Source organism: Hippichthys cyanospilos, chromosome 14, assembly GCF_059441005.1.
Source record: "Hippichthys cyanospilos isolate Australia breed blue-spotted pipefish chromosome 14, RoL_Hcya_1.0, whole genome shotgun sequence".
In the NCBI taxonomy this organism is placed as follows: Eukaryota; Metazoa; Chordata; class Actinopteri; order Syngnathiformes; family Syngnathidae; genus Hippichthys; species Hippichthys cyanospilos.
In genome coordinates this window covers 5969578-5985808 of record NC_142382.1, presented here as the reverse complement: position 1 = coordinate 5985808, position 16231 = coordinate 5969578, and the positions used below count along the sequence as shown (strand labels likewise).

Genomic DNA, 16231 nt, shown 5'->3' with positions numbered 1-16231 from the left:
TTTCATCTAACTTTTTTAGACACGCTGATAACACTTTTTGTTAGAATTTCACAACCATAGTGTGTGTTTAAAATTGTACAACCATGATGTTGGATGTCTAAAATTCAAACTTACTGTTTATGGGATGCACTACTTTTGCACATACTTTTTGGCCCTCATTTTTTGGGGAAAAAAAGTGTGTCTTATATTTGTGGAATTAGAGCAATTCATGATTGATTTTTTTTTGTTTTGTTTTGTTTTGACTAAATGCTCAAACCTTATATGTGCTTCCTCCCCAGTGACAGTTATGCGCGTGTGAGAGCAGTGGTCATGACGCGGGATGACTCCAGCGGCGGGTGGCTTCCCCTGGGCGGCGGCGGCCTCAGCTGCGTTACCGTCTACAAAGTCAGCCAGGCGGAGGACAGCGGCAGCAGCCACAGCGGCGGCACCCAGGGCAGCACAGGCAACCTCAGCCCTTGCAGCCCCAGCCCGACGCCCAGTCCCAGCCCTAGCCCCAGTCCCACAGCAGTAGAGTTCTACATAAAGGGGGAGCGGCTCAAAGACAAATTGGTAAGGAACACTTGATCTCCTAGTAGCTGGTTAGACCGCCCTTTGGAGACTCCACAGGGCGCTGGAACGTTCCTTTGAGATTTAGGTCAATGTTGACACGGTGCCATCATGCAGCTGCTGTGGATTTGTGGATTCATGGTGTCTCATGTCTACGAGCATCTTATAAAGGAGGAGGGCATTTGTGTTCTGGGCGGCTATAGTTGAGATTTAAGTGTTTTTCTTCAACTTCCAGAACAAATGGCCCTGGTTTGCCTTTGGCCTTGTGGTTAGTTGTTGGTACTAAGGATACCGCTGCAGCAGCTGTTCCTGGTATTCCTCTATGAAATTCTCAGACGAATGAATGTAACCCTCACTTTACTTTATTCATGGTTCACCCACAACGATGCTTGCTTTGGACCTAATCTTTGACTTCCTGCCCGGTTTGACTCAATATATAATTGCTTCAATGATGCAATGGATATGTGATAAACCATTGCTGTTTATATAGTGTGTCTTTGGAGTTCTACCAAAATCTCCTGGAAACATGATCAGAGAAGCTTACCGACAAGTCACATTTTGACCATGCTTTGTGTTGTGAACGCCTTAATAGTTTTGCTTTGTTATAGTTGTATTTGTATCCTGGTTAAGTTCTCATAATACTTGGACTATACATAGTGAGGCCTGGACTTGCACACCAAATCAGCAATTGCTGTTTAATTAACATTTTTCCTTTGAATGTCCAATACATTCAAATCTGACTACCTATACCAAAAAAAATTCCTCCAGTTTGATCATATTTGATAAATGTTGTGCATTTTATCGACAGCAGGGGTCACTAACCTTTTTGAAACTGAGCTACTTTTTTGGTACTGAATAATACGAAGGGCTACCAGATTATGTGAAGACACCCATCATGTTAATGATTTTTAAAAATAATTAAAGAACAGCTTGTAGCAAATCAAGTGTAATATGTAATTTGAATGTAATACATGTACAAATGTATAACTGACAGAGCAAAAATTCCACAAACGTGCTTTTTTTTTTTAAATGATTCATTCTCTGGTTTGGTTAGTAACGTGACCAAATCAGCTAAAGTATGTATCATTACTCTCTAATGTATATGCAGATGTTTGACTGTCTTATTTAGATTCAACAAAGATAAAAAGTCAGCATTCATAGAAGACTACAGGAATCTGGGAAAATTTACTGTCGAAGGGTTGAATTTCTAAAAGTGTGGACAATGTTTGGTCTCTAAACAATTAATCGATAATCAAAAAAAACATTGACTAATTTGGTTAGCATTTCGGGATATTACATTCTTACTTACCCTAAAGAAAGTTTAATTTTATGATCAATTAATTTACCTTGCGGTACTTTCAAAAGGAAAAAAAAAATCAAATTGAATTGTGAGTTAAAAAAAAAATTACGCTCCATGTATGCTATTTGACCTACACATACTCCCTGTTCAGTCATTCACCCTTTTTCATGCTCACTCAAATATAAAAATCCCAAAGAGTGAGTCTCATTGGAATGACATCACCACATCCCCCGTGTTTCTGTCACTCTCTAAGGCACTCGCCCAGGAAGTGTTTTCAACTTGCCTCTGTGGCGCAGGTATCTGAAAATAGGAGCAAACTGCGTGATGCTGTGATGCATCATTACGTCATCCGTGAGAAGGGCAGATTACTCAGGAGCAGAGAATGATGGATGCAGGATGTGGGAAACCTACTTAGCTCAAAGGATGAAATATATCATGGAAACATATGCTCATCCTTGTAATTAGTACCAAACAAATAAAGTGCCTGAAAATTTGCTAACTTGTGATGTCACTTATAGACGTGACACAAATGTATTCCCAAAAAAACGTGACAGTCACTCTCTGGTGAGCTTTGGAGTGTGAGATAGTATTGTGACGTTCCGAGACAGACGTGTGGCATTGAAACGCAACAACATCGGCATCCAAAGTGAGCTTTCCCGCTGTTTCAGTCGATGGCAATGATAGGCTGTCTATCCCTACTATTGTTCATTGATATCACAGTCTTACTCGTAGCATTTTTGGGGTAAAACTGCGTTTTGGCGGCCATTCATTCAAGCATCAGAAGGTTTTGTCAACTGACGCTCTAGCCCTCCTAACACTAACAATTCCAGGATCAGAACGAGCGATATAAACCGTCACTTGTCTCATTGTTTCGATTACAATTATGACAACAATTCCACTCAATAATCATGATGTGTCACATCCATTTTTACATTACTTGGGTCTAGTAGCTCATTAATTGGCCAATTATGGCCCCTCATAAGGGGCAAAAACAGATTTAAACTTTACAGCAGTTGTATACAAGTAACACTGGTGTCATTCACCAGTCACAAGTTAACGTTTCTTTAAAATAAATACATAAGAAACAAACATAATGCAACATAAATCAAGCATAAATGTATTAAATGTGATACTACAAGTTACACAAACGCATACGGCAAATATTAGTTTACTTATATCTTCATTAATTGAATTCATTGTGCCATGCAATGCATTCTGGGAACTATAAACACCTATTTATTTATTAATTTATGTATTTATCAAGGAGCAATATGTACCACGCCAGCCACAAATAGTGAAATTCTGCATGTTATTTACGACCTTTGAAATACATTGGAAACGAGTAAAATTAATCAATATAAATATCAATATATTATCAACATACCTGCTTTAAATTGGCATTGGTGTAAAAAAGCTCCATATCAGTCTGGTTTTAACAGTGTGGTTTTGTTTTGATCGGGGATTACAAGCCGTCAGAATCAAGCTAAAATGAACAGAAAACTTTGGCCATACTAGAAATAAACAGAGTAGGTTTAGCTTATTAGAAGTTTGAACAAAAGAAAGACATTGAAGTGGCACAGTACAGTAAATCAAAGGTACTGTATTTAAAAAAAAAAAAAAAAAAAAAAAAAAAAAAAAGCTCCGGGGAAATCTTAAAAATCACTTGATGGTTGATTATGTCGCACCGCAACACTTTGATTATATGCTGAATTCCAGCACCCTAATCCGAACCAACAGTCCACATTCATGCATATCATTACACACACAAGCGGTATCAGGGAAAATAAAATTTGTGAGATGACTTTAACATTGCATTCCACGTTGGTACCTTTTGTAAAGAACACACGGACAGTAACTTACCAAACAACACATGAAAATTTGACTTTTATTGACAGTGTTACAGGGACTCGCTATTCCGCCAAGTTTGAATACAATAATAGTCTGTTCTTGCGCATAACGACCTGGCGTTGCCTGGAAATTCTTTGTTTCGCTTGTTCGCTAGTGGACTTGTTTGTTTTTTGTATCTTTTTTTTAATTTAGTACCACACCCAACACTTCTGATTTTAGATCACATTCCATTCCCGCACATTGTCTCTTTCCTTCTTCCCTCCAATCAATGTAATAGCATCTCTGTCTTAATCTTTAAGGCTTTAGCCCTTGTGACCTTCTTCTCCCAAGAGCTGTGTGGTAAATGTAAAAGTGATGGAGAAAATGCTGTAGGATAATCCAGACTCTGGTAATGAAAGTGTGAAAGTGATGTCAGAAGGTTGTGGCAAACACAGTGACGCAGAGGCTCTGGTGGCCTTTTAATGCTTCGACATTGGCGGCTGGTAGGCTGCCCAGCATCTGAATCGCCTTTGACTGGGAACATTTTATGTGTTTTGTGTTCAAGGCCTCTAAGTGCATTACTATGTACTATGTGTGTGTGGCACAGGAAAGGGTGTGACGGGAATGCTTTCGTACAGGCCGGGGCATACACATGGCTCAGAGACCCCGGCGACTGTTCTGGGAAGTGGTAAAACACCCCGCTTGCCGCCAGCATCTACCCCAGTCACCACAACAAACAGGCAGCCATATGTAGGTCTGTCAGGATGCCACCCAGTGCCGGGGTGCCTGGCATGGGCCGCGGCTCTGCCGACTGTTTGAGGGCATAGGCACGACAACGAGTCCAAGAAAAACAGCCACCACAGACAAAGCCACAGACGACTAATGTTAGTCATGCAAGACGGCAAGGCGTGACATTATCTGTTCCTCTTACCGCAGTATTGTTTGAAACCATCAGCGACTTGACTGCAGAAGTTATTGACGTACTGTAATTAGCTCCACCAAGCCGGATGCGTTTTCATCTGTGCGGCTTAGTCGGTGTTTGTTTGCTGGTTTTTAACTTCCTGGTTACAGTTTTTTAAATAAATCCAGTAGAAATGAAGGCTCATTAAAAAAAAAAAAAAAAAAAGGACAAATTAAAATTACAAATAATAGCAAATAGAATAACAAAACAAAAAAAAAACATGTACAGTTTAATTGGGCGATATACCCTCCCCTCAAAGAAAATGTTTTCAGTCTTTATGAATGATTACCATTTTAATCGAATAAGCACTAGACACATTTATGTAAAAGAGTTTGATTTATTCAAAATGCTGTGCAAAATTTTGAGAATAACGTACAAGGATTTCTTTTATTTTTTTTGTCTGAATAACCTGATTTCATGGCTACTGAGTCCTTGGGCATCCCTAATTCATACACATATAATTATATATATATATATATATATATATATATATATATATATATATATATATATATATATATATATATATATATATATATATGTGTGTGAATTAGCTATTGTAATATAGCCTACCATTGCTAGTTAGAGTGCCCAAATGTTGTTTCTAGTAATTCATTTTCTCAGTTTGGTGATTTTTAAATAAACCAACCCTAAACAAGTTTAACTGTAGCCACTGTATGCCCAGAGAGGTGATTACTCCTAGTAAAAAATTGCTGCGTTCTCACTGTTCGGTTGCTCTTTAATCTTAGTTTGTTGTGTCTGAACAAAGTTAAGGTCATTTTTGGAGGGTAGAAAGGGTTATCAAGTTGTTCCCAACTCTGATTGTAACTCTAAATAACTTGAGAAGAACACTGGCGGGTTAAATGGACCGGCGTGATACTGGTGGTGTTGTCAGGGGTGCATGAGCGGTATCCAGGTGAAATGCCAAATTCTGTCAAAACTTTGTAATCCTAGGCGGAGCTTTACAGAATAAGAAAAGGTGGTAGGAATATGACTGTGATGCGCAGTGATGCGGCACAGAGTGTACTGGTGATGACTCAGCTGGCTCTCCATATAGCTACCAATCTCTCTCTCCTCTCTTCCATCACTGTCTCTTAAAAAAAAAAAACATGCAACCTAATTGGTTGACGAGTTCTTACGACACCGGCTCTCGGATTTGTGTCAGATCTCGAGCTGAGCTTACTGCCTCGCTCATCTCAGCCTCCCTTGGATTGCTCACAGCTGTGATGGTGGCGCCTTACTGGCTCATCAAAATTAGCTTTCCTTTTGGTCAAGGGTTCTCTTTCTTTCTTTCTCCCTCTCTCTCTGTCTGTCTCTGTCTCAAAATACATGCATCTTGCTTGTTTGTTGAGTTTTGCCAGCCAAAAGCACTTTATTATCTGCAAGACTATCGGTGTCACCAAGCGTGTAAATTGCAAGTGCCAAAGATGTTGCATATGTGACTAGCTTGTGACTCTGTGAGCACACTAAATGGTGACAGTGTTTTATGCAGTTTAATGTGTGCCTTGCTGTAATTCTTGAATACAATAAATAAATAAAACTCACTGTCAGTTGCTACAATCATATTTTAGTCACCTGTGAATGGAAAAACACAATTTACAAGAAATAAATGTTTATATTTTTTTATGTTTCTATTTATTACTGTATATGTTTATTTAATGCCTTCACGTGACGGCAGGATTTGTACAAGTTACAATATTAAGTCAGATATATGACGATAAGACATTCCTTTATTTAGATTAAGGAAATTATGAAAGAAGGATTTTAAAATGTGTTGTGATGAACCATAACAACCAATGCATCAGAATCAATCATTCTTGTTTACATTCGCCTCGAACGCTTTAAGGTCAGAATTTGGACAATCCTAGTGGTATAAATCTGACTCTACACCTTCCTCAAATTCAGCAGTGCGTCAGAACATTATCAAGCTCAAGTTTCTTTTCAGTCATGTTTCTGAGCCAGTTTTCAGAGCATAGAGTCCAGTTTCCAATGCCCGCTTTGGTTACGTTGGATATTTGTGTAGAAAGACTTTCTTCTTTTTCACTTCCGTGCGGTCTGCTTCTGGGTTCAAATCCTCCTCCTCCTTACATGACAGAAAAATTCTTAATTTTTACTGAATTTATTAGAGAAAATCCCGTCGCATTCCCACGTTCTGTAACTAGACTTTTCCTGTTATTTTCAAGCTCTTCACAAACTCTGTGTCTGCTTTCCGGCTCACCTCATCTCTGGCTCTCTCTCTCTCTTGCTCTTCGTTTAACATCGCCCACCCTGTCACCTCCAAACCCAGTTTGTGGAATGCGGCGTTGAGCATTGTCCTTTCTTGCAACATGCGATACTTCCTATATTGTCTGCGCAGGCCTCACTCTGTGGCGCTCATCTTACCTGCTTCGGCTCCATTCAGTCTCACCCTCCACAATAAGCCCCAGAGGCAGAGACACCCCATCCTCTTCCCTTTCATCACCTGATCCCTCACAAAACCTCCTAAGTGTCCATCCCTCTCCTCTTCACCCCTTCGGCATAACCCTTGGTCCATCTTTTCTTTGGAAGGCGAGAAAAACATTTTGCGAGACACTTGTAATGGCATAGGACAGGGGTGTCCAAACCTGGCCCAAGGGCCATTTATGATCCTACATCCACATTTCTGGGCTCGTGGAATACACTAAAAATCCATTTTGACATGACCAGCAATATAATTTAGAAGAGCAATAACATGTTTGATGGTAGACAGTATTAGAAGTGGGAGAAATCATTCCTAATATATATATAATATTTATATTCTCATGATCACTTCCTGATCCCTGCCTAATGCGTACATGGACAAAATGTAAAGGATCTAGGGTTAAGATAGGCCCTAGATTAATCAGTGTTGAATAATTTACAGGTTGAACTACAGTGACTCTAAATGATCCAACATGAATGACCTAGCAAATCATTTAAACCAATGGACAAACATTTCAAGACTTATTCCAAAACTGTAGAAAGTCACCTGCCACATTTCCACCCACCAATAGAGTTCAGTTTCGTACCGATCAAGACTGCGTGTGATTCTCCAATTAAACACATTATATATTAGGGCTGGGTGACTAAGTCGGCTAAGTTGACGGCAAATATTGGTTGACAATAAAAGCAAGATGGCTGCCTTTGGCTTATCTTCTCACAACTGCAAGTAACTGTTACTCCAGGCTTTTATATGCATCCTTGGAAGCATACTTAATGATATCTGAGATTTGGAGTCACACCTGTCACAAGCATACCATTGTGACCCAACATTATAACAAAGGGTGCTTGATAGTGGGATTGTTCTGTAATTTGGGGTTCCTTTACAGTGGAAATATTAGAATGGAAACTTACTACTTGGTGTTAAGTAGTTGTCACAGCTACAGTATACTTTTTATCACGTGATCCATACAGCAAAAAACTAGCCCCTGACCTATCCCCCCGTTTTTTAATGTTTATTTTATTTTTTATTACTTTGTGACTCATCCCCACCCACGAGGAGGAATTTGCACCACGCAAGCGCAGGCTTTGGGTCACGGATGGTTTTCAGCGCGCCAAGCTTGCATGCCGGCCGCCACACATACGCACCCCGTTAAGCCACTTTCGTGCACGTTAGTCAAAACCTCAAAGACTGTAATGGCTGTCTCTCATTTCACTTAATCTGCCCTAAAGGAAGGCCAGGAGGTGGCTCAGTAGCCCTGATTAATAATAGGCTTTGGAAATACAGTGTCTCACCACCACAGACTTTTGACTGTCTGCCTCGAACAACCCGCTCAAAACCTCTTCTTCCCCCATTCTTGCAATCGTATGGAATTTAGTTTGGACGATTGCGTTTCAAAGAAGATGTTGGGTCGAGGAATATATTATTTACATTAATAAGCTGTAAACTCCACAACTAATTAATATTGTTTTTGTGTAATATGTATCCAGCAGCAAAATTCACCCATTTTATCCATCTCAATTGGGCGGACATTTTGCCCCTTGCTGTTGACTGAAAATGACATCACAGTTGCTCAGGTTAGCGACTAATCAGGGTTCACCAGTTTTCTGAATTTGGTCATGTGGCATTCCCAAGCTGAATTTAATGGTCAATTCCAGCCAAGATAAAACAACAACAAAACAAATGTATTTAACTAGGTAAGCACTAAGTGACAAAGGAACAATGCCACTTTTTTTTTTCTTTCAAACTTGTACCAGGATGAGTACTCAACTCATGAGTACTCACCCTTAGCCAGTACCAATACCACCGGTACTTAAAAATATATTAAAAAAAAAAATGCCAATAATAGATCACATTAAGGACCTCTGTATCCTATTTTTCGTTTTTCTTTCAAGTAACACATGATTAATAGCAATTTTCTATTCTTTTTCTATTTCTATACTTACAGAAATTGCATCTTAATGGGCATATGTCTGACATATGTCTTATTGTTTATGATCATAAAACATCTACAAGAGCACAGATACAAGTATCCTCCACCCTCGAGAGTACCATTAACTAGAGCCGAGTTAGGACCCGCCCATACCTATACTGTACCGCTGGTAAAGGTAGTAGTACTGATTCTTTTCAAGTCAAAAGTACAGACTGAAATGTACTTAACTATGAGAGTACAAAGTTCAAAAAAGTAGTTACACCTGTTCTTGAGCAGGAATACAGATAAGACTGGTAAAAGTAGACGTATGGCATCTCCTTAAGTGAAAAAGTACAGACTGAAATGTACGTTTTACCGTCTCAGTTTTAGGTTACAAAAAAATGTTAATCGAAATTTTTTTCTTCTTCTTATTGCATTGAAAAGTATTCAAGGCACAAATGACCTGATCTTCAATTGCTTTTTTTTTTGCTTTTTTTTTCTAGGTGGTGCTAGAGTGTGTCCTGCAGGAGGGCCTCATCTACAACAAGGTCACCCCCATCTTTCACCACTGGAGGATCAATGACAAAAAGTTCGGGCTGACTTTTCAGAGCCCAGCCGACGCTCGCGCCTTCGATCGCGGCATTCGCAGGGCCATCGAGGACATCAGCCAAGGTGGGCACCTGCTTTGGACATGTGCATGTTGGCATGTGCTCCGTGTGCGATACAGTGAGCTGATTAGCGATTAAGGATGTCTCGGAATGCTAAGCACGACCCCTCCTGTGTTTATCTTGTTAGCGCCAGCTGCCCATACAAACTCCACACATCCTTTCGAAAAACCTAAGGTCAATTTTCATTGAGTCTGCAATCACCAACCAGTCAAAACATGATGTAAAATCAGTCCAACTTAACAATTGAAAGTATTTTCTGCTGTACCATACACCTGCGCAGAAAACACTTAAACCCTTACGAATGTCAGCTGCAGCAAAAAAAGAACGGGTTTCTCTTTCTATATTTCCTCCGTTCTCCTCTGTGTCCTGGCATCCTCTGTATTCTGTCACTGTTGTGTAATGCCTCTCCCATCAGCGCACACGCGCGCACACACAGACAGGTCCTTCTGTATTCCTATCACATCGCTCCGCTGCCAGTCGCTCCGCTTCGTCAATGTGTGCGGGCAAGGGTGGCGGAGGAGGAGGGTCAAAGGGGTGGGGGCGGCCCATGTTGTGTTGCGGAGGCGAGAGAATATGCTGCGCCCCTGTGAACGCGCGGGCACATGCGTGTATATCGGTCTTGCAGTCTTCTGTTGCCATGGCAACGGCGGGCACATGGCTCAGGCAGCTTCCACAGCCGAGTCGTGCCGCACTCGCTGTCTCTCGCTCTCTCTTGCTTCCTCTCCAGCATTGAAGAAATGTGCACACAACTTCTCCATGTGATTGAGACAAGTCCTCTGTCATCTTTTGCAGGAATAATAGTATCTCCCTTCATGCCAATGGAATTGTTGTAAATGGTCATTTTGTGCATGACACTGGCTAAGTTTTCTCACGTCTTAAGAACGCTAGTTTTTCTTTTGTCAGACAGTCGGGCTGTGTGTTCTCTTGCTGAAGCCATTCAAATCACATTGTCAGTTATGTAAGGTGTATGTGCCAATTATATCAACTAGCTTTCAAGACTTTGACCATTAAAGCTGCCATTTACCGCACACCAATGTGAATCGAGGCCGCGCAAGTACTGTATGAGGTTAAACAGAGTTTAAACAGAGTTTTCATTTAGGATGTTTGATACTTCTTATTTCAGAATGGTACTGCAAGTACTGATGGCTATTTATGGTACTGCCTGTGTACCAGGATATTTGTTTAGTCAGATTTAACACCTAACAATCTTTTATGCTGCTTTGTTGGTTTGAAAGCAATTATCACTGTCTGACTGTGTGGATAAAGAGCAAAAGTGGTTAAATGCCAGGCCTTCAGTTATAGCTGCTGGATTTAGTCTTGAGAAAATACTTTGAATATGCTTATTGTCAGGTTTTGGTTGGATCATACTCTGGGTTATGCATCATCCTGCAGAGAAGACAGATAACACTGAGGCTTGGTGAGTCATAAGACTCAAGAATAAAGTGTTCTGTACACTTGTGACTGATATATATTGCGGTCCAGCTCTGTTGGAATTAAATAATACTGTAATTCATGTGTTTCTTTTTGAGAACTATCCAGGGCAAAATATGTCAGTGCAGCTTGTCCGCCATTCTTGTGGTGTTTGTTGTGGCAGTACAAGTGTTTTGCTTTGGGGGTTTGCGGATGCTGCAACCGCCTCCCGCCCCCTCATACTTTTTATTTTTCTTGCAAAAAAATTCTCGTGACAACAACTTGAATGTAGGTCACTTACAACAAGAAAATAAATTGATTTGTACAGGAAGGAAAAAGTTGCCTAAGGCTAGTTGATTTGCTCTTTGACTGACGGGCTAAGACTACCATATTTTTGGGGCGCATCACGATTGCTGATCAGTGTTTTAAAATTTAACGAACCGAACGTTAAGTGAACAGTTTGTCTATTTAAATAACTTGTTTATTTACGTACTGCACATACTTGAACAGTCATTATAGCGTATCAACAAAAATATAAAGTAATTACGAAATGGCATTCAAGAAGTGGTCAGTCATAAAATGAAAGTTAAGTCAAACAAAAATAACTTGATGGAAATAATGGATGTACTTACATTAATTAACTATGTCGTAATGAAATTACAGCACCAAGTACAATGAATACGGAACAGATGCCGCAGCAAATTCTTATAATTTGCGTCTCGATCAACAGCGTTATTGATTTCTTGGCAAAATATGACCTTATAATCAGTCACCAATTTTGCATAAAGTGCCGAATTTTGTCCAACCTCGAGGATGTCAAACCAGATAAGCATAATGTCGAGTTGCACAGTAGAAAATGAATCCTTTACAAATGCTGACTTCAAAGTGACATTGTCAGTATTTTAGCAGAAAAAAGCTCCTTTTTTTTTTCTTTTTTCAAAGTTTAATGACTTCTGCGCAGTTTATATCATCCACAATTAAGTCGAAACACGGTCACCCTGATACCTGAAATGCAAGCTGCCAGTCTTCTGGCATCTGCAGACGAGGTGTTTTTTGGGAGGCGGGAGTGGATGTGGAAATGGCACATGGCGTTTTAGCAGAGGTCGGGTTACATTATTCGTGGCATGCATATTTCATGAGCTTCCATGTGCCCCACTGACACAAAGCAGCTTTCATTTCCCCATTTAGGCTGCACTCGGATGGAGGCACGAGTCTCGTCTCATTCTGGCTTGAATGGAGGAGAATACATCTGTTTGCTTCTGCTTGCGAAATAAGGCACCCTTTTGACAGTCAAACTGCTTTGTCAAATAACTAAGTTTATTTCAACTCTGTAAATAAAGTTGGCCCTTAATTGTTTTGAACAGGAGTGTTTTTTAAATTCATTTCAATAACTTTGTGTTTTCTTCTACTCTTCTAGGCTGTCGACCTTTTGGTGAAGGAGATACTCCGGAGGACAGACTACCAGTGAGTGTTGTTCTTGGGCCACTTTGTTTAAAAAAAAATAATAATAATAATAATAATAAAATTAGAACAATTACACAACGGATACATCTTTCATCGTTGTAACATTTAAATGAGCGCAAATTCAATTTGTGTTGGCTTTTATGGTATTATCTAAAACTACATAAGAACGTACACACACTGACACACACACTGGCTAAAATGCTCTGAAATAGCTGTTCATATGAAGGCATGATGAGGAATGCAGTTGCAGCAAGTCACTCAGGGTAAAGAGTTATTTAAAACAAGAACAGCTCACACATTACAAAGACTGATAGTGATTTGCAACCACTAATTGGTGAGTTTTTTCATTCATTCAAAATAATGAACTAACATCGTAAAAATGGCCATTTTTTTTTTTGTAAATGCATTCTCTCAATAGCAATCTTACTTTCATCAGCAAAAAATGTTAATATTTTGGTCTGTAAATTTGACAACTTCTGTTATTTCTCACTTCCAATCAATATCTTTAAAAATGCATTTTGCCTGTTGCTTTCAACTGAAAATGACAACTGTAACTGTCATTCACTGGATGGTGTTTGCAAGCTAAGCTGTGATTGGTTGTTACCGGAGCCTTGAGCATATTTGGTGTTATTTTTAGTTGACAGCCCATGGCAAAATGTGTTTTTAAGGTAAAATTTGTACCAGTAAAAGAACGAATAATTATTTCTATCCTTCTGAGACCCTGCTTATTCATTTGTGTCCACAGTTGTGGGCATATGTTTTTGACCTTTAGCGTTTGACTCTTTTGAGCTACTTGACTAAGTCCCCATGTACTCAGTAGAGGACATCATGGCCTTTCCATTCATGTGTTTAGGTGGGATGCAATGAAATTTCGTGTCTTGCTGAGACATCATCATGAGCTTTTGTGTGCTATGATGCTATTTCACTCAGTCAAGTATATTGGTGGGTTGAACGGAAATGTGTCATGTGACTTTTGGCCAATAGGTAGCTTATTGTTCAGACGTTCTATGGCATACCATCATTTATGTTTTGGCTTCATGCTGTACCTCTCATAACTCATTAGAGCTCAGCTACATGGTTCATCACTCATGGCAGCCCCAAACCTTCCACCCCCGCCCCTCAATATCTCAAAAAGTGGGGTGAGGGAGGGAGCTGCGTTCTTGTTCCTGTGGCAAAGTTCCTCTTTAAGGGATCAGGCCGAACACACAGGAAATCCAATGGCACTGTTGTTGCTAGGCAGCAAGGGTGGTGGTGGGGTGGGGGGTGCAACGGGAAAGTGGGGTGGGTGTTCACAAGGTTCAGCGCGTGAGCCACCGAGGGTGTCACCATGGTGATTTGGCATCCGAATGTTGCGGTCGCAGACCTGGCCTGCGGAGAAAGAGAAGTGAACCACTCGCAAGTTCTGCAAGCGGAGACCTAGCAAATAGCAAAGCATCGGGCTTCAACAAGTCATGGGACAGTTTGGACTTAAGTCCAGTGCAGGATAGCTGGATGCAAATAGCATTGGTGGGTGTGTGATTTAGCCTTGTGAACACCGCAATGGTGACTATATGACCCCATTTACTTCTTAAAGACGGCGTTCTCAATCCACTTCCTGTCCGCTCATTCGGCGTAACTACACACAAATGAGCTGTATTAACCATGAAGAACAAATGCACAACTCTGCCAAGACTGACGCGGCACTTCCAAATCAACAAATTATTCACCATGCCCCCCCCCCCCCCCCCCCCCCCCCAAAAAAAAAAGCACTTCTGTACTTAATTTAGAATGAATAGGAGGTTGTAATTCACCATTTCAGAAAGGTTATGCTGACTGCTTGGCTTCAGAACCGACAGAATTCCAGGCTGTCAACTGGAAATTTTCTCAGATGTCTTTAGTCCTGTATGAAAGCAAACGGATTACCATTGTTCTGAAACAAAATAAGACAGCTACACACATCTGTTACATTGGAACAATGATGAACATTTTTGCCCCCTTTTTTTGGACCAAACATGCAACCAACTCATAAAAAAAGACTTTTTGGCAAGATCACTTTTGAAAAAAAAAGTCATGTTTTAAATTAAAGGAAGGAAATTAAAACATTTTTAAAACCCATTATGCATTGACAAAATAATCAATGATCGAATTCAATTGTTAGTTGTTGACCTAATCAAAAGATGACACTCTCAATTGCTACTTTGCATTGCTGACAATGTTTGTCTCAGCAAGACAACAATTTGAATTGCATCGCATCCAAACACATGAGGCATCATTGCATCACTGCTCCAGTGAAGCAAATTATATAGACCAAAAACTAATGTCCATCACAGTGGACACAAATGATTAGACTTGGTCTCAGGAGGATATGTGCAGGATGACACAGCTTTTTGTCTCATGAAGTGGACTTTTATCATTCATGAAGCTGTTTACTGTTTAACTCATCGTGCGCCAACGAGATGATTCAGTCTTTCTGTTGCGAAGCCGTGTGATGACGGAAGTACGCGGGATGTTCCTTGGTGTTCGTCCGAGGCCAGGTTGCTTCACTTAAACCCCTTTCCTCCCAACCTCTGTCCTTCCTCCCTCCAGTCCTCCCTTCCTCTCCTCCCTCACCCCCGGCCACATCTCTGGGGTCAGATCAGCTCCAGATTGGCCCCCACGCATGCCTTTGAATGGCGGGGCTTAGGCAAGCGCTTCAAAAAGGAAGCCAGAGTCTGTTTCTCATTTTGATCCCCCCCCCCCCCCCCCCCCCCCCAATCCTTTGCTCCTTTCTGTCTTCCTCTCACATACACATACAGCTGTCATCTGGCTTTTTAAGTTCTCTGCTGCATTTCTCCAGCTGGAGCTAGTTTATGACATTCTCTTTGCAGACTTTCTGGCCTCTCTTTCCCTCTTTCTATTTTACTTGCACACACACATGAATTCAAACTTGAATGCAATGCGAAGTCACTTTTTCCTGCTCTGTTGTCCCGCTTTGCTACTTCCGCCATCTTCTCCTCCTCACGTAAACACTTGGTATGTTTGAAGGCATCCTGCGCACACACAGATGCACGCACATACTTTGTACATACAGCTCAAGGGGGAGACTGGGGGTGAAAGTTGAAGGGGGTGGGGTAGTAGAGAAGAGGGGGGTTTGGAGTCAAAGGAAACATCTCTTAGCAACCGCAGGACAGTAATTACTGTTGCAGCAGCTGGGACCAAACCAGATTTCCGCTGTGCGTTAAAGCACTGGCGTGGGCTCCTTTACACACGGCACTGACTAACCAGAGCCAGCAGCCTCCCCCACACGCCACTGAGAGGAAGATAGAGTACTAACCCAGCCTTGATGAGGTCGGGGCAAAGGAGTTGTGAGGGTGAGTTTGAATTGGGGTTAAACTTTGAAGGTGCGTGTGCCTTTAAAAAGTGGAGCAACTTTCAAAACACTTTTGTGAGCTTAGCGATACCAAAAGCCCTACAGCGAAAAGCATTCGAGCTCCGAAAAAAGGGCCTCAAAAGTTGCAGAAGTACTATAAATGGTTCAGCAAGCTTCCGATCATTCACTCTACTTATTTCTTTGGCTTTTTGTGACTCAAGAAGTGCCAGTGTCAATACGCTGTCTTAAAGGGATAGTACACCGTTCTACGCGGTGAACAGCTAATGTTTTTATTCTTAAATTGATAACTAAGTTATTTTTCATGTGCCTCTAAAAACACGTCTTTTTAAAGAAACGAACTGTACATAAAAATATGTA

The 16231-nt window shown here is 40.8% G+C and overlaps 1 protein-coding gene across 1 annotated transcript in view; it reads left to right on the top strand.

Moving 5' to 3' along the window:
* spred1 (sprouty related EVH1 domain containing 1) overlaps positions 1-16231 on the top strand; it is a 38748-nt gene that overhangs the window by 15704 nt on the left and 6813 nt on the right. The window contains exons 2-4 of the mRNA XM_088433886.1: positions 279-549; positions 9487-9655; positions 12479-12525. Of these exons, the coding sequence (XP_088290012.1) occupies positions 279-549; positions 9487-9655; positions 12479-12525 (487 nt within the window). The remainder of the gene's footprint in view (positions 1-278; positions 550-9486; positions 9656-12478; positions 12526-16231) is intronic.